The following is a 19,338-nucleotide window of genomic DNA, read 5'->3' as shown; positions in this document are numbered from 1 at the left end:
TCTTGAACAAATCCATAGCCTCTGGCTTTCTGTGGGAACAAAAGCAGAAACTCTTTTCCAAAGTAACATATCCTTACTTCTAAATTTTGAAGTCAAGGTATCTTTAAAATATACATTTTGGCATAACTCAACAGCTTTTACAATCAAATGTTTTTCTGCAGTTAAAAATCCCAAAGACAACACAATCCAGATTCTCTGTGTAATATCCATTTTTACGTGGCTTATTTTTTATACTACCTTTACTGTCTCTTTAAAGACTTTATTTTTAAAAACTATTTCTTTATATAACTGTATATATTCCTTTTTCTTTCTCTTTCAAGCCTACGTATCTTTTACACACATTGTAAACTATTACATCTGAATCTGTCTTATTGTGAGTCTATTGCTTTAAACTGCAGCAGCTGTGGCTGCTGGCTCTGCCCACCTCAGCTTCCCATCATGGCTACATTTACCACAAGCTCTGGGAGCTATCGTGGGTCTATGCTTTTATCCAAGCAGCATGTAGTCCAGAAACCTCTTTTTTTGTTTTGTACTGTCAAAGTCTAAATCCACCATGCAGCTTAATGTGCCACTTGCAGAGGCCTCATTCCCACCAAACTGCAGGTCGAGTGCGCACACTAGAAACCCACAAGTAGCTTAAACCAGCAGCTGCCGCTCATTTGAGAGAGACAATTAGGAACTGTTTTTAGCTCCGTTTTAGAATCTTTTTTCTCAGTTTTTAGGTGGAAACTCTTGCCACCACGTTGGACGCCATTTGTAGCTAGAGTTTTCCTGCCTGGCCCACAGTCAGGGCAAATCTCTTTCACCTGCCAGTCCCACAGCCTCTCAGACCCGACCAAGTAAACACAGAGACTTATGTTGCTTTCAAACTGTATGGCCGTGGCAGGCTTCTTGCTAACTGTTCTTATAGCTTAAATTAATCCATTTCCTTTAATCTATACCTTGCCACATGGCTCGTGGCTTACCGGCATCTTCACAAGCTGTTTCTCATCGTGGCGGCTGGCAGTGTCTCTCTGACTCAGCCTTCCACTTCCCAGCTTTATTCTCCTCCTTGCCCCGCCTATACTTCCTGCCTAGCCAACGGCCAATCAGTGTTTTATTGATTAATTAGCAACACATTTGCCATACATCCCACAGCACACGATGATTTTTTTCTAGTTCCATTCATTTGCCTGCAAACTTCATGATGTCATTGTTTTTCTCTGCTGAGTAGTACTCCATTGTGTATATGTACCACATTTTATTTATTCATTCTTCAGTTGAAGGGATTCCAATTGGTGAGAGAGAGAGGAGGGATTGTATGAGCGAGAGATATTGAGACCATTATTGGAAAAAGTACAGGGACAAATAGCCAAACTAGTGGAAACACATGAACTGTGAACCAATAGCTGAGGAGCCCCCATGGAACTGGACCAGGCCCTCTGGATAAGTGAGACAGTTGATTAGCTTGAACTGTTTGGGAGGCCCCCAGGTAGTGGAGCCAAGACCTGTCCTTGGTGCTTGGGCTGGCATTTTGGAGCCTGGGGCCTATGCTGGGACACTTTGCTCAGCTTTGGTGTGGGGAGGAGGAGACTGGACCTGCCTTGGCTGAGTCTACCAGGCTGGACTGACTCACCAGGGGAGACCTTTACTTGGAGGAGGTGGGAATGGGGGGTTGATTGGGGGGGAGAGCTGGGGGGTGGGAGGAGGGAGGATGGAGGAATCCATGGCTGATATGTGAAATTAAGTTAATTATAAAATAAAAATACTAAAAAAAGATCAAGTAAGTCCTATAGATAAACAATACAGAGGCCAGAACACCAGATAGGAAGACCTACAGCAACCAGTTGATGGCTTGGAACATACACGATGCCTTTTTGTCGAGTATTGAAATTGTTAAAAAGTGAAGCAACGCTTACAAAGGTGAGATTAGAGCTTCATATGGTGGCTCATCCCTATGACCACAACACCTGAAACAGAGGGGGAAGAATAGAAAAACTGAGGCCAAACTTGGCCCAGTCACAAAAGAAAAGCCAAACAGATCACAAAGTAAACACTGATATGGAAGATAAAGCTAAGGGGTTCCTGGAATATGCAAAATGGTGTAAGATGATAAGTACTGCTGTGGTTGATAGAAAACACAGAACATCATGAGTACAACTGAGGAGAAAAAGTCAGTGGACTTTCTATTAGAACACTGGGGACAAAACTGCACCCAAGACCCTAGCTTCTGATGAAGATGAAGGTGAAGATCAAATTCACAAGAGAGACCATCATAGCAAGGAGGAAATCAACATCATTCTTTTTCTCCTCATCATGGAACACAACAAAGCCTACCAGCCTCAAGGCCAGCAGCAGAAAAACCCTCTTCACAGAGCCAGCAAGAGTCACCTCAGTGAGAAGGCAGTGTCCAAAAAGTGGCACGTTGAAAATTTCCCATGGGTAAGCAACATACAGGGCTCATTCCAATAGGGACCTAATCAGAAATCATTGTATTCTTTTCATTCTAGAAATTATATCATTCCATAACTTATATACCAGCATATCAATTGCACAAAACAGAAACAACCCACATCTTGAATTTCTTCAATAAATCCAGAATTCTCTAATAGATGTAATTTAAATTCACTTTTCAGTAAATGCCTTCAGGTAATACTGTATAGCCAAACAGCTAAGAGAGTATCTCAGAATATGTTGGAATTACATGTGACATGTCTCTAGCTTCTCTGCTGTTTTTTTTTTGCTTCAGAAAATGCATAAAAAGATAATGCCCTTCAGAAAATAATGCCAGTGGAATAATGCCATCATAACCATACAAATTGTGTATCAATATAATGTCAGCATGCAATTTCCATTTGTGTTTGTTTTTCTGAGAGAGAGTGACACTAGAATAAGAGGAAACTGGAATTAAAGGACTGCTGTGAGCCATCACTGGGTCCTGATAACCAGTCCCAGGTCCTCTGCAATATCAGCAAGTGCTCTTAACCACTGAGCCATCAGTGATGCTATGCCAACAAAAGGTCTACATTTGTATGACCTCCACTTACTAGAATTAATTTGAAAGAGATACACTTTCATAGACCCTCATATTAGGGTTGAGATTTCAACTCACAGATTTTTGGGGAAGTGAAAATTTTCAGAATATTCAATGACCAAGGCCAATACAATAGTATCACTCGGAAATACAGTCAAAGCGAATAAAGACAAAGAGAAAAAGTCAAAGGCTGCTGAAATGCAAGATTTTTTTTACATACAAGGCAAGATGGTGTCAATGAAAATAGAAAGCATCAGAAACACATCAAAGCCAGAAAGATGAGGCTCCACATTTTGAACATGTTGAAAAGCAAACAATTGTCTCCTAGGATTTCCATCTTGATTATTTTGCAAGCAAGCATAAAAGGAGACAAAAATAAGGAACTATTATAAAATTTGCAAGCTGCATGCATATCTACAAGAATGAAAGAATGCAATTTTATCTTGAAAGAAGATAATAAATGAAATTAAAATAACAAAAGGTAGAAGGAATGTGGAGATGGAAATAAACATAGGGATGCAGCATATTTTAGTTTTCTCTTGAGTTGCAAAGTATGTTTGATAGTTGACATGGATAATATGGTGCTTTTTAATAGGATAATAAATGAACACAGAAAAATAAACTATCTACCAGCTGTCCTTGAGAGCCCGGTTCCAGGAGAAATGTAATGGCATGAAGGTTATGGAGTTCTTTTCTGTGACATTTAACAATAGATGTAGAGCTAACAATGCATGGCTTTAATCACCACATTCCAGAGACAGAGGCCAGTCAGGTCTATAAGGGAGTTCCAAGAAAACAAAGAGAAATCCTGTCTTGAAAAAACAAAGAAAAGTAATAATTAGATATTGGTAATAAACATATCCTCTCCTAAACATTAAATTTATTTCTAGAATACTCAATGTAAATATGTTTACATTATACTGTAAAGAAAATAAGTAAAAGAATGTGTAAACATATTCAACAGATAGTTACATTATGAATATTTTAATTTATTTGTGGTTGAACAAATGTGTATGAAACCAAATGACACAGGACATCCTTGTTTCTAAGAAAATGTCACTTAGATGGGAGCAGGAAAAACAAGGTGGCATAAAAATTGTTCACAATTTTACTACAAGGACATATTTAAAAAACAGCATGGTATAGGCACAAAAACATTTGCTTAAACTAATGGAATTGATTACATGAGCAAATGATCCCACACAATTACAGCGACACTTAATTTTGACAAAGCTGTCTGAAATATTCTAGAAAAGACAGTCCTCAAGAAATGCTTCTGTAAAAAAATGTATGTTCCACATGTAGAAAAATGAAAATAGATGAATATTTTTATGCTAAACATAAATCAGCACATGTTTAATCCACTTTCAATTTAATCTTACTTTAATTAAGGCCAGAAACTATGCAAGTGCTGAAGAAGGTATAGAAAACTTTGTAGTATATATCTAGGACATTCTGAAAGGATTTGAGTGGAAAGTAAAGTCCAAAAATTGACAAAAGTGATTCAATGCAATTAAAAGATTTTCCACAGAGCAAAGGAAACAATAAGTGAAGGAAAATAAAAATCTTTCCCATCTGTGTATTAGATAGGAGACTAATCTTTAGAGTGTACAAAACACTGAGTTCTGTCAGAACACTCAACACCGCACCAGCCCACACACGACCATGTATACCCAGCTTTGTCCTCTGTTCCTACTCTCATTTTCCCGGTTCAAAGAATACCAGAGCAATACCTGGTCAGGACTCCCATCAAGAAGTCCTTCCAATGTTGTATCTGAAAACACTAGAAAACTAATCTGTCGATAAACAATGGGCCATAATCAGAACAGACAATTGTTCTCTGTCTTCATTAAAGTCCATGAATGAAGAATGTGAGAATGCCTCTGGTTTTGAAAGAACCAGAGAAGATTGCCAAATGCTAGTAGACTACACCTTCAGAACACATCTATTAACACCTTAGGGGAGAGAAACACACCTGGTGACACTACAGAATTTCACATCATCTGTAGGACATTTCCTTGGTGGCTTTTTTTTGATATAATCTCCATACTTGTTCAAAAATGAACCATCATGCACATTGATATGTGCAGCACAGGAAAGTGATGCAAACTGGAAGAATAATCATCTAAACTTACAGTCACATGTCCCTACCTGCTTTACCACATCCAGATAATCTTCAAATTTCTTAAAACCCACCAAAACACTAGGCAATGTGAAAGCATGATATGGTCTCAGACATCAAAAGGCAATTATGTACATTTATTGATTTGTGCTTCCCAAAATTAAACTGATTTCAACGTGCAAAAGAAAGAATGGGGTGATAGAAGAAGCAGCATTAGTATCAAATGAAGAGGCATTTCAACAAAATATCTGCAAATTATTTTTTGTTTTTCCTGACAAGTTTTCCTTATATAACAACACTACCTGTCCTGGAACAACACTTTGTAGAGGTGCGGGGTCTGAAAAGCTCAGAGATGCATCTGTGTCTGCCTCGAAGTGCTGGGATTCAAGGTGTGTGACACCATAAATGGTTATCCACTAACCAATTGTTTTAAAAGATGAAAGTACTCTAAGGAAGACCAGAGTGAAGCTGTCTTCCGGGTTCACATCTGTACTCCTCATTGGAGGACATCGGGGAAGAATAGCAAGTGAAGCAAGGAGGCCAAATCACAAACACTCTAATGAACGTAGTAAACATTAGTTTGAGTTGTAAATCAAGGGATTCATCAGAAAAGTAAAAGGCACATAGATGATGATGAGAAGTACATCAGTGGGTGATATTAATCCTAAAATCATCAACAAATTAGAGTAGAAAAAATTAAAGCACTGCATATCATGTTGAAGATCATTCAGAGAAAGCTATCCCATGGAGAGTTTGAAGGTGATGTCAGACCACTTTGTTCATGTTTTTAGTCAATCAATAGTCCATGTCACTGCTTAAGAATAATTAATGGGGAAAACCTAGTCTAATTCAATATTATCAAAACAGCATTTATAAGGTTACAGTGAAGATATTCACCAAGAACCACAGCATTCGTGCATCATGGGACAAATGGGTGCACATGAATTACCTGGTCCTAGAGTTACATGGGCTCCCTATTGCCACTTTCCTTTCTCTAACAGAGGATGATGTGAAGAATAGAATATTCAATATCCTAGTTCTAATATATCATAGTTTCTCTGATTTGAACCAGTTCTGGGAATTCTGGAACGCCTTTCTGGGGCCAAAGAGGCTGTCAGTTTTGTTGTTCTAAGTTACTAGGCATTCTGGCTTTGTGTCCTAACTTCATGCTAAACTGAACAAAACAGTCAGATAAATGTTATATATGTGGTAACACATTCATATAATGCCAAAAAATGGACTTTAACACACTTAATAGCAGAGAGACTACCCATCTTTAGCCTCAATGACAGGAAGAGTATGGACAAAAGTGTGTATAGAAGAAAATCCCCCCACAATTATGTTTCATGGGATCAGAGTCACAGTTTTATAAAACTAGAGCTTAAACAATGAGAGAACTTCATTTCTAATACCTGGACTTTGTCTGTATCACTTCAACATTGTTGTCCAAATTTGATATTGTACCATATAGAACTGAGACATTGATAACCTCCTCCACACTGCATGCTGCTAGGCTAAAGTCCCAAAGAAAACTCAGGGATGCGAGGTATCCTGCCCTGTCAGGGAAGGTCACCTGTAAGGACCTGAAAGGTGCCTTTGTTCTGCCTTTCTTATAAAGACTGTGGCCTTGCTTCCTCCAGCACACACTTGGGAGTAACTCCAGAGCCTCTTCCAAGATGCTGGTGGTCCTGCTCACAGCAGCCTTATTGGCCCTGAGCTCTGTTCAGCGCTCAAATGCAGGTATAAAGTAGGAGAGAGGGTAGTAGAGAGACATGGGACTTGGGCAACACACTGAAGTTCAGGACTGGAAGGAATGGGGGGGGGGAATGACATGCAACTGAGGCAAAGAAATATGGGAACAAATATTAGGACATTTATATCATCATTTTGCTTGTAGATTTCGGGTTTAAATAAAGCAAAATTTAAGAAAATATTCTTGCAACAAAATAACATAAGTGGATTTGTGAAAAGATGTTTTTGGTGGTGGATGATGCATGACAATATGTTACAGTTGACAGAGAGAAACTCAGTACCCAAGGTGTTAGAGAAGCAGATAGTGAATGATGCTAGGCTTGGTATACAGAGGATAAAGAAAAATGAAAGAAGTAAATACTTATTAGGCATATCTTTGAGAAATAGAAATAGGAAAATATAATAAATTTGAAACTCTGTTTATAAATAACTAGAAATTTCAGGAAATAAATTCTTTTAAAAATCATTTCTGTGTATGTCTGTGCATGCACCACTGTGTGTGTATGTGTGTGTATGTATGTGTGTGTGTATGTACATATGTGTGTGTGTATATGTATGTGTGTATGTGTGTACAAAGTGCATTTGAGAAAGAGAAAGGTAGGCAGACACACACACACACACACACACACACACACACACACACAAAGAGTGAGAGAGATAGGCAGAGACAGAGTTGGACAGAGACAGGGACAGAGAGACTGAGAGAGAAAGAGTGAGAGAATTTGAATGCTTATTCACATTCCTGCCTGAGGACAACCTATTAGCAGCAAGCTAGCTCTTCATAGCATGTGGTTCCAGGAACTTAATTCAAGTCAACAGGCAAGCACTTTTTTCCTCACTGAGATATCTGGCTGGACCCATTTCTCTATTGTAATGACACACATGCAATGTTCATTGTTCTATACACGGTTTTTAAAGCAATGTTTGTTCTTATTTCCATGAGTGAAATGCCTAGAGATATACCCTGTAAGAAATGAAGGTCATGAAAAAAAACATAAGAATGTGAACACATTACTGTGAAATTCCCATAATGTAAAGGAGATGGACAGTAAGGATGGACACAGCTAATGAGGAACAAAGTAATGGTTGCTGCTGCCATGGAGACCATCCTGGCAGCATTATCAGCAACATTATCCAAGATCAAATTCTACATAGTGGATGTGAAGTGGTAGTTTAAAGTCATCTTTATTGAGCATCCAGAAAATGTCATGAGTAAATTTTCATTTATTTTGTGCTTCTTTTCTAGCAATCATCTATGGAAACCCTTCTTCTCAGCTCCTAGGTAAAACCAGATTCTTTGACATTCTATGTATCCTTTATTCTGTAACTATTCAGTTCTTTAATATCTCGTTATCATTTTGTTATTCTATGAAAGTAATGATTGAAAGCTTCCCCTGAGGTATATGGGAAGACTTCCCAACAATGCCTCTAGGAAGTAGAGCAGGGCTGTACAATGGAGGAGTAGGAAGCTAGATTTTTATAACAGGAACATTTTGTCTCTTCCACAGATTGAAGTAATGGCTCGCATATGATGAACACATTGGGGGTCCTAATTTAAAATCACCAATACCACTATAGGTTGTTTGTAGAATTCTTCTTTCACCAGTGATTCCAAGGAGAATTATATGATTGATCATAAGATATGCAATCACACAGATCCAATGCTCTCCCATTATATAAATTTATTTTTCTCAGTTCTGTATGCACAGTTAACTAATACATACAAAAACACTGTAAGAAATTGAATGGAATATCTTTCCATCACTAACCTACATTTCTTTCTTTTTCTCCACATGGATATAGGACCCTAAACCCCATGAGATATTTAAGAATAGAGCATTGCTCTCACAATTTCGCTACTCTGCCAACTTCTAAATAATAACATTAAAATATTCTTGCCCTTTCTTCGCTTCTGAGAAATATAAAGAACACAAAGTCATCTTTTATGCACCAATTTTAAGAACAAATATATGTCAGAAGAGTGGAGACATAAGGAAGTTCATATGATAAATGTGAAAAATAATCTTAAAGGAGAATCAGGGACATAATGTTGTGAGGGTGTTATCAGAGAAAGAGAAGGTATAAACTCATTCTACATTGATCTATACCCAAACAGAGGGAGAACAGCAAAACCAAGGTCATGGTCAACAGCATCAGAGACCCCCTCCTGGAGGATTCCCCCCAGGACCTTCTGCCTCTGAGGAAGATGATGGTGATAATGATGATGACAGTGAAGAAGATGGAAATGCACCAGAGAGACCACCACAGCAAGGAGACAATAACCAGCAACCTCACCCTCCTAGACCTGGAAACCACCATGGCCCACCCCAGCAGGGAGGCCAGCAGCAGAATAAACCTCCTAGACCTGGAAACCAGCAAGGCCCACCCCAGCAGGGAGGACAGCAGCAGAATAAACCTCCTAGACCTGGAAACCAGCAAGGCCCACCCCAGCAGGGAGGACAGCAACAGAATAAACCTCCTAGACCTGGAAATGAGCAAGCACCACCCCAGCAGGGAGGACAGCAGCAGAATAAACCTCCCAGACCTGGAAATGAGCAAGCACCACCCCAGCAGGAAAGTGAGGAACAGCAAAGTTACCTGTAGACATTTTCTGCATAACCACAAAGTTCCTCATCAGGACAAAGGTAATCTGATACTTTATCCTTCACACCAGTCCCCAAATGCCATGGATCAGCACAGTCCTCCTAAAGAATTAGATCACATATACATCCAAAACTTAAACGGACTCTATACCCTAGAATTCTATGATGGATGTGATTTACCTTCACTCTCTATCAAAGTCTTAACTCTACCAGAATTAGAAAGCCAAAAAACTAAGAAGTATCTCAGAATATGTTGGTATTGCATGTTGTGTCTTTCTTCTTGGTGACTTTATTTATTTGTTTGTTTATTTATTTATTTCAGGTAAACTGGGAGACATACCTTTAGTGTCTTTTCAATGGAACAATGATGTTGTAAGTTTACCTTCAACAATCTAATAAAATATTTAGCATGCAATTACTGTTTGCTGTTTCTTATTCTGAGTAGAGTAAGTGAAATCTGGTGCTTGTTGCCAAATGTAATGTGAAGATAGAACCATTCCCTTTAGTTACTTCCAGAAAGTGGCCCTCTTTCTCCCTTACAAATGGGCAAACTATCACTTGAGAGATCCCCTTTTTTCCATCCATGGAATTCTGCCTACAGCTTTGCTGTATGTCCCAGATGCCTGCAATATTAGCAGGAGACTTCATGATAGACATGGATTTCAAGATTAAACTGTATAAACAGATTGAACTACGTAAAATGCCCTTAATTAGTCATGTACATGGTTTGACCAGTAGGCTAAGGAACATTTGTCTAGGAGTAACTGAAAAACATATTCTTTGGCCGGGTGGTGGTGGCGGCACACAACTTTAATCCCAGCACTCAAGAGGCCGAGGCAGGCCGATCTCTGTGAGTTTGAGGCCGGCCTGGTCTACAAAGCGAGTTCCAGCAAAGGCACAAAATTACACATAGAGACCCTGTCTCAGAAAAAAAAAAAAAAAAGGTAGTCTTTGTTTCTCTCAGTTCACAATTGACAAGTGAGGAAGTTCCTGTTCCTACAGCTAGTATTCTTTTAGGCATTCAAGTATCAACTAGCTCATATTCTTCCTCTGATTTAGACTGGTCTATAATGCAATGGTGTCATTGGGACATGATGTTCATTGTTTTCATTGCCCTTTTTCATTTTTTATTAATATTGTATATCTAGGCCTTAGGAGCAAATGAAAATTTTAAGTAGTTTAAGTAACTTTTAGAACAGGAAGCATAATCCTAACTAGTCTTATCAATAAGATACAGGAGTCAGATATTGGGCTAAAAGCAGATCTTGCCTTTAAGAGCTGAATTTCCACTTTCACTGTGAATTAGCATTTTTAAAAGCCACAGATTAAATTATTATAAGCCTATCTTCTGAATTTGGTATCATTCTACTTATGGCTGAAGTCAATCTTCTTTATTAAGCAGTGTTCATCTCATACTCTCTTTTTAAAAATCCATTTTACATACCAACCACAATTCCCCTACCACACCTTTTCCTGCTACCCTCAACCCATCCATTCCCCTTCAGCCCAACCTCATCCACTCCTTCCAAAAGATAAGCCCTCCCATAGAGAGTCAAAAAGCCTGGTACATTACATTGAGGCAGGACAAAGACCCTCCCCTCTGTATCAGGATGAGCAAGGCATCCCACCATGAGGAATTGGCTCCAAAAAGCCAGCTCATGTGTCAGAGATACATCCTGGTACCCCTGCCAGGGTTCCCTCAAACAAACCAAGATACACAACTGTCTCCCACATGCAGAGGGCCTAGTTTAGTCTCATGCAGGCTCCCAGATGTTGATCTAAAGTCCATGGCCTCCCACAAGCTTGGTTCATCTATCTTCATAGGTCTCCCCATCATGATATTAACACCTTCTTGCTCACATAATCCCTCCTCCCTCTCTTCCACTGAACTCACAGATCATGGCCTGGTACTTCTTGGCTGTACATTTCTGCATCTGCTTCCATCGGTTACTGGATGAAGGCTCTGTGATGACAGTTAAGATATTCACCAATCTGATTACTGGGGAAGGCCAGTTCAGGCACCTTCTCTACTATTGCTAGTAGTCTTAGCTGGGGTCATCCTTGTTGCTTCCTAGGAATTTCCCTAACTCCACAATGGCTCCCTCTATCAAGATATATTTTTGTTGCTATACCACAACGACCCTCCCCCAGCTTGACCATGCATTTCCCTCATGATCTCATCCTCCATCTCCTCTCCTCTACTACTTCCCTCCCTCCACCTCCAGTTTTCCCAGGAAACCTCATCATTTTCACCTTCCTGGAGCAATCCATGTGTGGCTCTTAGGGTCCTATTTGTTACTTAGCTTCTCTGAATCTGTGGGTTGTAGTCTGAGTATACTTTGCTTTATATCTAGTATCCACTTATGAGTGATCACACATCATGGTTGCATTTCTAAGTCTGGTTTAGCTCACTCAGGATGATTACTTCTAAATCCAGCCTTTGTCTGCAAATTTCTTGATGTCATTGTTTTTTGCATCTGAGTAGTACTCCATTATGTAAATGTACCACATTTTCTTTATCCATTCTTCAGCTGATGGACATCTAGATTGTTTCCAGGTTCTGGCTATTCTGAATAATGCTGCTATGAACTTACTTGAGCAAGTGTCCTTGTAGTATGATTGAGTATCCTTTGGGTATATGGCCAAGTGTGATATGGTTGGGTCTTGAGGTAGATTGATTCCCAGTTGACAAGAAATAGCCATACTAATTTCCAAAGTGGCTATACGAGTTTGCACTCCCACCAGCAGTGGAGGAATATTCTCTGAAATCCACAGCCTCTCCAACATAAGCTGCCCTCAGATTTTTGTTTTTCTTTTCTTTTTTAATTTTTTTGAAAAAAAATTATAATTAATTTAATTTTACATATCAACCACAGATTCCCCTGTCCTCCCTCCTCCCACACCTCAGTCTTCTCTCCCAATCTACCCTCCATTCCCACCTCCTTAAGGGCAAGATCTCCCCTGGGGAGTCAGCCCAGCCTGGTAGATTCAGTTGAGGCAGGTCTAGTCCCCTCCTCCCTATACCAATGCTGAGCAAATTGTCTCAGCATAGGCTCTAGGTTCCAAAAAGCCGCTCATGCACCAAGAATTTGTCCAGGTTCCACTGCCTGGGGGCCTCCTAAACAGTTCAAGCTAATCAACTATCTCATTTATACAGAGGGCCTGGTCTAGTTCCATTGGGACTCCTCAACTATTGGTTCACAGTTTATCTGTATCCACTAGTTTAGCTATTTGTCCCTGTGCTTTTTCCAATCATGGTCTCAATATCTCTTGCTTATATAATTCCTCCTCTCACTTGCTTATTGGAATCCTGGAGCTCCACCTGGGGCTTGGCTAAGGATCTCTGCTTCTGCTTCCATCAGTCACTGGATGAGAGTCTATTTTATTTTTTAACCTAGCCCTTCTGACAGGTGTAAGATGGTATCTTAGAGTGGTTTTGATTTGCATTTTCATGATTTCTAAGGATTATGAGCAATTGCTTAAATGCTCTTTCAGCCATTTGAGATTCATCTGTTGAGATTTTCCTGTTTAGCTCTGTACCCCATTTTTTAGTTGATTTTTGGTATTTTGATGTCTACTTTCTTGAGTTCTTAATATACTTTGGAGATCAGTCCTCTGTCAGATGTGGAGTTGGTTAAGATCTTTTGGCATTTGAAGGCTGTCATCCTTTTGTCTTAATGACCATATCATCTGCCGTAAAGAAGTTTCTTAGTTTCAGGAGGTCCCATTTATTAATTGTTGGCCTCAATATCTGTGCTACTGCTATTATATTTAGGAAGTGGTCTCCTGGGCCAATGCCTTTGAGCCTACTTCCCACTTTTTCTTCTATTACATTCAGGGTAACTGGATTATGTTGAGGTCTTTGATCCACTTGTACTTGAGTTTTGTGCATGACAATAGTTATGGATCTATTTGCAATCCTCTATATGTTGACATCCAGTTATGCCAGCACAATTTGTTGAAGATGCTTTCTTTTTCCATTGTACAGTTTTGGCTTCTTTGTCGAAAATCAGGTACTCCTAGGTGTGTTGATTAATGTCAGGATCTTCAATTCTATTCATTGGTCCACATGTCTGTTTTATGCCAATACAAAACTGTTTTTATTGCTATAGTTCTACAGTAGAGTTTGAAATCAGGGATGGTGATGCCTCTAGAAGTTACTTTACTGTAAAAGATTGTTTTAGCTATCCTTGCTTTTTTTCCTATGAAGTTGAATGGTGTACTTTTGAGGTATGTAAATATTTATGCTGGGATTTTGATGGGATTGCTATGGGTAACTTGCCATTTTTATTATCTTGATCCTATCTGTCCATGAGCATGGGAGATCCTCCCATTTTCCTCAATTTCTTTCTTCAAAGGCATAAAGGTCTTGTTATACAGGTCTTTCACACATTTGGTTAGAATTACTCCAAGATATTTTGTATTACTTGTGGTTGTTTTAAGGGTTGATGTTTCTCTGATTTCTTTCTCTTCTCAGTTATATTTTGGGCTACTGATTTTTTTATTTAATCTTGAATCCAGCCTCATTACTGATGTAGTTTATCAGTTGTAGAAGGAGTTTCTTGGTAGACTTTTGGGGGTCACTCGTGTATAGAATCATAATACCTGCAAATAGCAAAAGTTTGATTTCTTTCTTTCCAAATTTTATCTACTGTACCTCTTTTTGTTATTTTATTGCTCTAGCTAGAACTTTGAGTACTGTATTCTATAGATTTGGAAAGAGTGGACAGCCTTGTCTTCTTACTAACTTTAGTGGAATCATTTTCTGTTTTTGTCTATTTATCTTGATGCTGACTGTCAGCTTGCGATACATTGCATTTATTATATTTAAGTATGTTCCTTTTATCCCTGATGTCTACAAGAACTTCATCAGGAAGCAGTGTAGGATTTTGTCAAAGGCTTTGTCAGCATCTATTGAGATGATCATATGGTTTTTTTTCTTTCAGTCTGTTTATATGGTGTATTACATTGACAGATTTTCCTATGTTGAACCATCCCTGTATCCTGGATGAAGCCTACTTGATCGTGTTGGATGATTTTTTTGTCGTTGTTGTTATAATCACAGATTTGGTTTTTCCAGTATTTTATTGAGTATTTTTCATCAAAGTTCATGAAGGAGATTGGTCTGTAATTCTCTTTCTTGGTTGCATCTTTGTTCTATTTCGGTATCAGTGTGGCTATCCACTCAGAAAAAGAGTTTGGCAATGTTCCTTCGTTTTCTATTTTGTGGAACAATTTGAGGAGCAATGGTGTTGGATCTTTTTTGAAATTCTGGTAGAATGCTGCACTGAAACCATTTGGCCCTGAATTTTTTGTTGTTGTTACTGTTTTGGTTTTGAGACTTTTATGACTGCTTCTAATCACTATAGGAGATATTAGTATGTTTAAATTGTTTATCTGATCTTGATTTAATTTTGGTATGTGGTACTTACCCAGAAAATTGTCCATTTCTTTTAAATTTTCCAATTTTGTGGAGTACAAGTTTAAAAAGTATGACATAATAATTCTCTGGATTTGCTCAATATCTGATTTTATGTCCTGCTTTTCATTTCTGATTTTGTACAGAATTTGGCTATTTTCTCTATGCCTTTTAGATAAGAGTATGGCTATCCTCTTGATTTTCTGAAAGAACCAACTCATTGTTTCATTGATTCTTTGTATTTTTCCCTTATTTTTTCAATTTTATTGATTCCAGCCCTCATTTTGATTATTTCCAGTTGTCTACTCCCTCTGAGTGAGTTTGCTTCTTTTTGTTCTAGAGCTTTCAAGTGTGAAATTTCTCCAATTCTTTATGTAAGCACTTAATGCTATGAACTTTCCTCTTAGTACTGTTTCATAGTGTCCTATAAGTTTGGGTATGTTGGGCATTCATATTCAATTGATTCCAGCAAGTCTGATTTCTTCCTTGATCCAGTGGTGATTCAGTTGAGCATTATTCAGTTTCCATGAGTTTGTAGGCTTTCTGCAGTTTGTGTTGTTGAATTCTACCTTTAAGCAATGGTGATCCAATAAGATACAAGAGTTTATTTCTTTTCTTTTCTTTCTTTCTTTCTTTTTTCTTTCTTTCTTTCTTTCCTTCTTTCTTTCTTTCTTTCTTTCTTTCTTTCTTTCTTTTGCACATGTTGGGTTTGCTTAGAGACTGAATGTGCAGTCAATTATAGAAAAGGTTTCATGAAGTGCTGAGAAGAATGTATATTCTTTTTTATTTGTGTGAAATGTTTTGTATATACATGTTAAGTCCATTTGAGTCATAACATGTTAGTTCCCTTATTTCTCTGTTCAGTTTCTGTCGGCAGGCCTATTCATTGTTGAGAGCAGGGTTTTGAATGAAACCACTATGAGTGTGTGGTTTGATTTGTGATTGAAGCTTAGTAATGTTTCTTTTACAAATGTGGGTACCCTTGTATTTGGGGTATAAATTTCTGAATTGAGACTTCATCTTGATTGATTTTTTTCATGTGATGAATATGAAATGCCCTTCTTCATCTCTTTTGATTCATTTAATTTGAAGTCTATATTGTTAGACATTTGGATGTCTACACTACCATGCTTCTTAGATCCATTCACTGGAAAATCTCTTCCTAATCCTTTACTTTGAGGTAAAGTTTGTCTTTGAAGTTGACATGTGTTTCCTGTATGCTAGAGAGGGATGGAACCTGTTTCTTTTAGCCTGTGTCTTCTTGTACTCAAATTGAGCACATTGATATGGAGATAAATTAATGACCAGTGATTGTTACTTCCTGTTATCTTTGGTAGTGTGTGTGCTGGGGATTTCTTTCTGTATGCTGTGAATGTTTTGCTCTGATTGATTGATAAATAAAATGCTGATTGGCCAGTAGCCAGGCAGGCATTATAGTATAATCAGGATAAGCAGAGAGGAGAATTCTGGGAAGTGGAAGGCTGGGTCAGGAGATGCAGCCAGCCACTGTCTCCATGAGAAGCAAGATGTGAAGACAGAACTGGGATAAGTTACCAGTCCAAATGGCTAAACATAAATAAGAAGTATGGGTTAATTTAAGTGTAAGATTTGCCTAGACCTGAGTGGCTGCTAGCCTGGTGGGACCAGGAAAAGTTCTGGCTACTTGTGTGTGTGTGAGTGTGTGTGTGTGTGTGTGTGTGTGTGTGTGTGTGTGTGTGTGTGTGTGTTTCCCTATTTTGAGATTTGCTTGTGTGAGCTTATCTATTGCCTGTGTTTTCCTTCACTCAGCTGTCTTCCATGGGTTGGAGTTTTCTTTCTAGTCCTTTTTCTAGCATTGGATTTGTGGACAGATATTGTTTAAATCCAATTTTCTCAAAGAATATCTTGATTCCTCAACTGTGGTGATTAAAAGTTTTGCTGTGTATAGTAGTGTGGGATGGTATCCGTGGTCCTGTAGTATTTGCAAAACATCTCTCTATGACCTTCTAGCTTCCAAAGTCTCCAGTTAGAATTTGGGTATAATTCAGATAGGTCTGCCATTTATATGTTAATTGGCATTTTTCACTTGCAGCTCTTAATATTCTTTCTGTATTCTGTTTGCTTTGTGCTTTGATTGTTATTTGAATAGGTGACTTTTGGCTGTTGTTGTTATTGTTGTTAAAGTCTATTTGGTGCTGTAAGCTTCTTGTACCTTCATAGCCATGTTGATCTTTAGGGTGGGAGTTTTCTTGTATGATTTTGTGGAATATATTTGCTATGCCTTTGAACTGGAGTCCTTCCCCTTTCTCTATCCCTATTATTCTTAGGTTTGGTCTTTTCATGGTGTCCCATATTTCCTGTATGTTTTATGTTAAGAATTTGTTGGATTTAACATTTTCTTTGACCAATGAATCTATTTCCTATATCCTATCTTCAATGCCTGAGAATTCTCCTTCCATTGCTTGCATTGTGTTGGTTAATGCTTGCATCTGTAGTTCCTGTTCATTTATCCTTATTTTCCATTTACAGAATTCCCTCACTTTCTGTTTTCTTTATTGTCTCAATTTCAATTTTCAAGTCTTAAACTGTTTCCTTCATCTCTTGGCTTGTTTTTTCTTGTCTTTCTTTAAGGCATTTATTGATTTCTTCCATTTTATGTTTGTCATTTCCTTGATTTCTTGAAGGGAATTTCTCATTTCCTCTTTAAGACGTTCTATCATATTCATAAAGTTATCTTTAAGGTCATTTTCTTCTGTTCTATCTGCATTGTGATTTTTCAGTCTTACTATTGTAGACCCATTAGGTTCTGGTGGTGCCTTATTTACTCTTTATTTTGTTGAATATATTCTTACACTGAAATTTATCTATCTTCGTTTGGGATAATTATAGTTAGTGGTGTTGATCCCTGTGAAGCCTACATTGGATGGATTATATGTTTCTTTATTATCTGTTTCCTTTATTCTTTTGAACTGGATGGCCAAGGGTTCTGGTGATTGGTTGGTTGCCTGATCAAGTAGGGTTGTCTCAGCTGAGGTTTGTAGGTTTTAAGTGCCTCAATCTAGCTTATTGTCCAGTTCTTCTGGCTGGAGTGGGCTTTATTTGTGTCTATTTTGTCTATTCTTCCAACTGGTGTGAGTGGCACTTGTGCCTATAGGGTCTGGTGATGTTGCTGAAGAGGGCTGTTTCTGGAGATGATGCAGAGATAGGTGGGATTGGGCTGCAAAGTGGGTCTGTTCTTCCAAATGGTGTAGGTGGTGCCTGTGCTTCTACAGCCTGCTGCAGGCCTACTTTTGAGGGCTGCACCAGAGAGGTAGAATTCCATCAGAGTTGGGTGCAGGGCCCAGACCCCATGCTGAGGCTGTTCTTCCAAATGGTGCTTGTGCCTCTAAGGGCAGCTCATGTTTCAGGGGATGGTTGGCCAGGAGGAGGATGATGGCTTCAGTGGGTTTTGGGAACAGAGTGGATCTTGTAAGATACAGAGTCCATTGGATGGTGGCTGAGGTAGAGAGTAGTCTGCCTGCTGGTCACTTATCTGCTGACTGGCTGCTGTGCCTGAGACAGGTGGGGGAGGGGCACAGGATGTGCCCTGGGGCTTAGAGCCTAGAGATTGAAGCAGTTTATCTGAAAGACCAGTCTTTCACCTGTTCTTCCACTTGGTGTAGGGGCTGCTGATGTTGTGGGAGATGGTTCCCCCAGGGAAGAATGAAAGGTTCTGTGGGTTTGGGTGTCAGAGTGGGTCTTGTAGGTTACTGAGTTCAATGTGTGTGGCCAGTGGTAGAACTGCTTGCCCACATGTCTCTTAACTCCTGGCAGGCTGCTGTGGCTCGGTTTTGTGATTTTTAGCACATAAAGTCAGCATCCACTTTTCTCTGTAGCCCATTTAGTAATAAAAATCAGTCAGCAAGTGTTTGCTACTTTTCTTGTTGTGGTGGTCAAGTACCTGACTGAAAGCAAGTTAAGGGTGGCATGTCGTGTGCTGTGTCACATTCATAATGTGCAATATGATCACATAAGTTCAGCATTCATTAGGTCTAACACTTTTCAAGATTTATGTATTTAATTTTATGTGAGTGGGTTTTGCCTTGTGCATGACTGTGTACCACACATATGTAGTACCTCTGTGGACAGAAGAGAATCCCCAGGTATTACAGTTATAAAAAGTTGTTAGTACTCACATGGGTGCTCAAAACCAAACCCAGGTCCTCTGGAAGTGAAACAGTCTTAACTGCAGATCCATCTCTGTAACCCCAAGGAAATATTGACTTTTAACCTTGGTTTCTCTAACCAGGAGGAGTATTTTACACTTACAAAAATCATATAAATTGATATCATAATTAGGTAATTTTCCTTAGTTTCTAAGGCCTTAGTATAACTTCTTGTATTCAAAAAAGCCTACATATATGTTTTTAACACACTGTAGCCAGTTTAGAGGGTTTTTCAGTATGAATCT

The 19,338-nt window shown here is 38.8% G+C and overlaps 1 protein-coding gene across 1 annotated transcript; it reads left to right on the top strand.

Moving 5' to 3' along the window:
- The first annotated feature begins 1,848 nt into the window (after positions 1-1,848).
- LOC131906535 (acidic proline-rich protein HP43A-like) lies at positions 1,849-9,491 on the top strand. Its single transcript, XM_059257152.1, has 5 exons — positions 1,849-1,902; positions 2,173-2,421; positions 6,776-6,875; positions 8,134-8,169; positions 9,004-9,491. The coding sequence occupies exons 1-5, from the start codon at positions 1,849-1,851 to the stop codon at positions 9,489-9,491; spliced, it is 927 nt and encodes a 308-aa protein (XP_059113135.1).
- Positions 9,492-19,338: the final 9,847 nt, after the last annotated feature.

Source organism: Peromyscus eremicus, chromosome 3 (assembly GCF_949786415.1).
Source record: "Peromyscus eremicus chromosome 3, PerEre_H2_v1, whole genome shotgun sequence".
Lineage (NCBI taxonomy): Eukaryota > Metazoa > Chordata > Mammalia > Rodentia > Cricetidae > Peromyscus > Peromyscus eremicus.
The sequence above is the reverse complement of the archived record's forward strand: the minus strand, read 5'-3'. Positions and strand labels throughout refer to the sequence as shown.

Excerpts from the sequence above, each read along its gene's own strand:
- LOC131906535 (XM_059257152.1), top strand. The coding sequence starts at position 1,849 with ATGCCTTTTTGTCGAGTATTGAAATTGTTAAAAAGTGAAGCAACGCTT. Across the intron at positions 1,903-2,172 it reads GTGAAGCAACGCTTACAAAG|AACACTGGGGACAAAACTGC; the intron begins GTGAGATTAGAG and ends ACTTTCTATTAG. Across the intron at positions 6,876-8,133 it reads TGTTCAGCGCTCAAATGCAG|CAATCATCTATGGAAACCCT; the intron begins GTATAAAGTAGG and ends CTTCTTTTCTAG.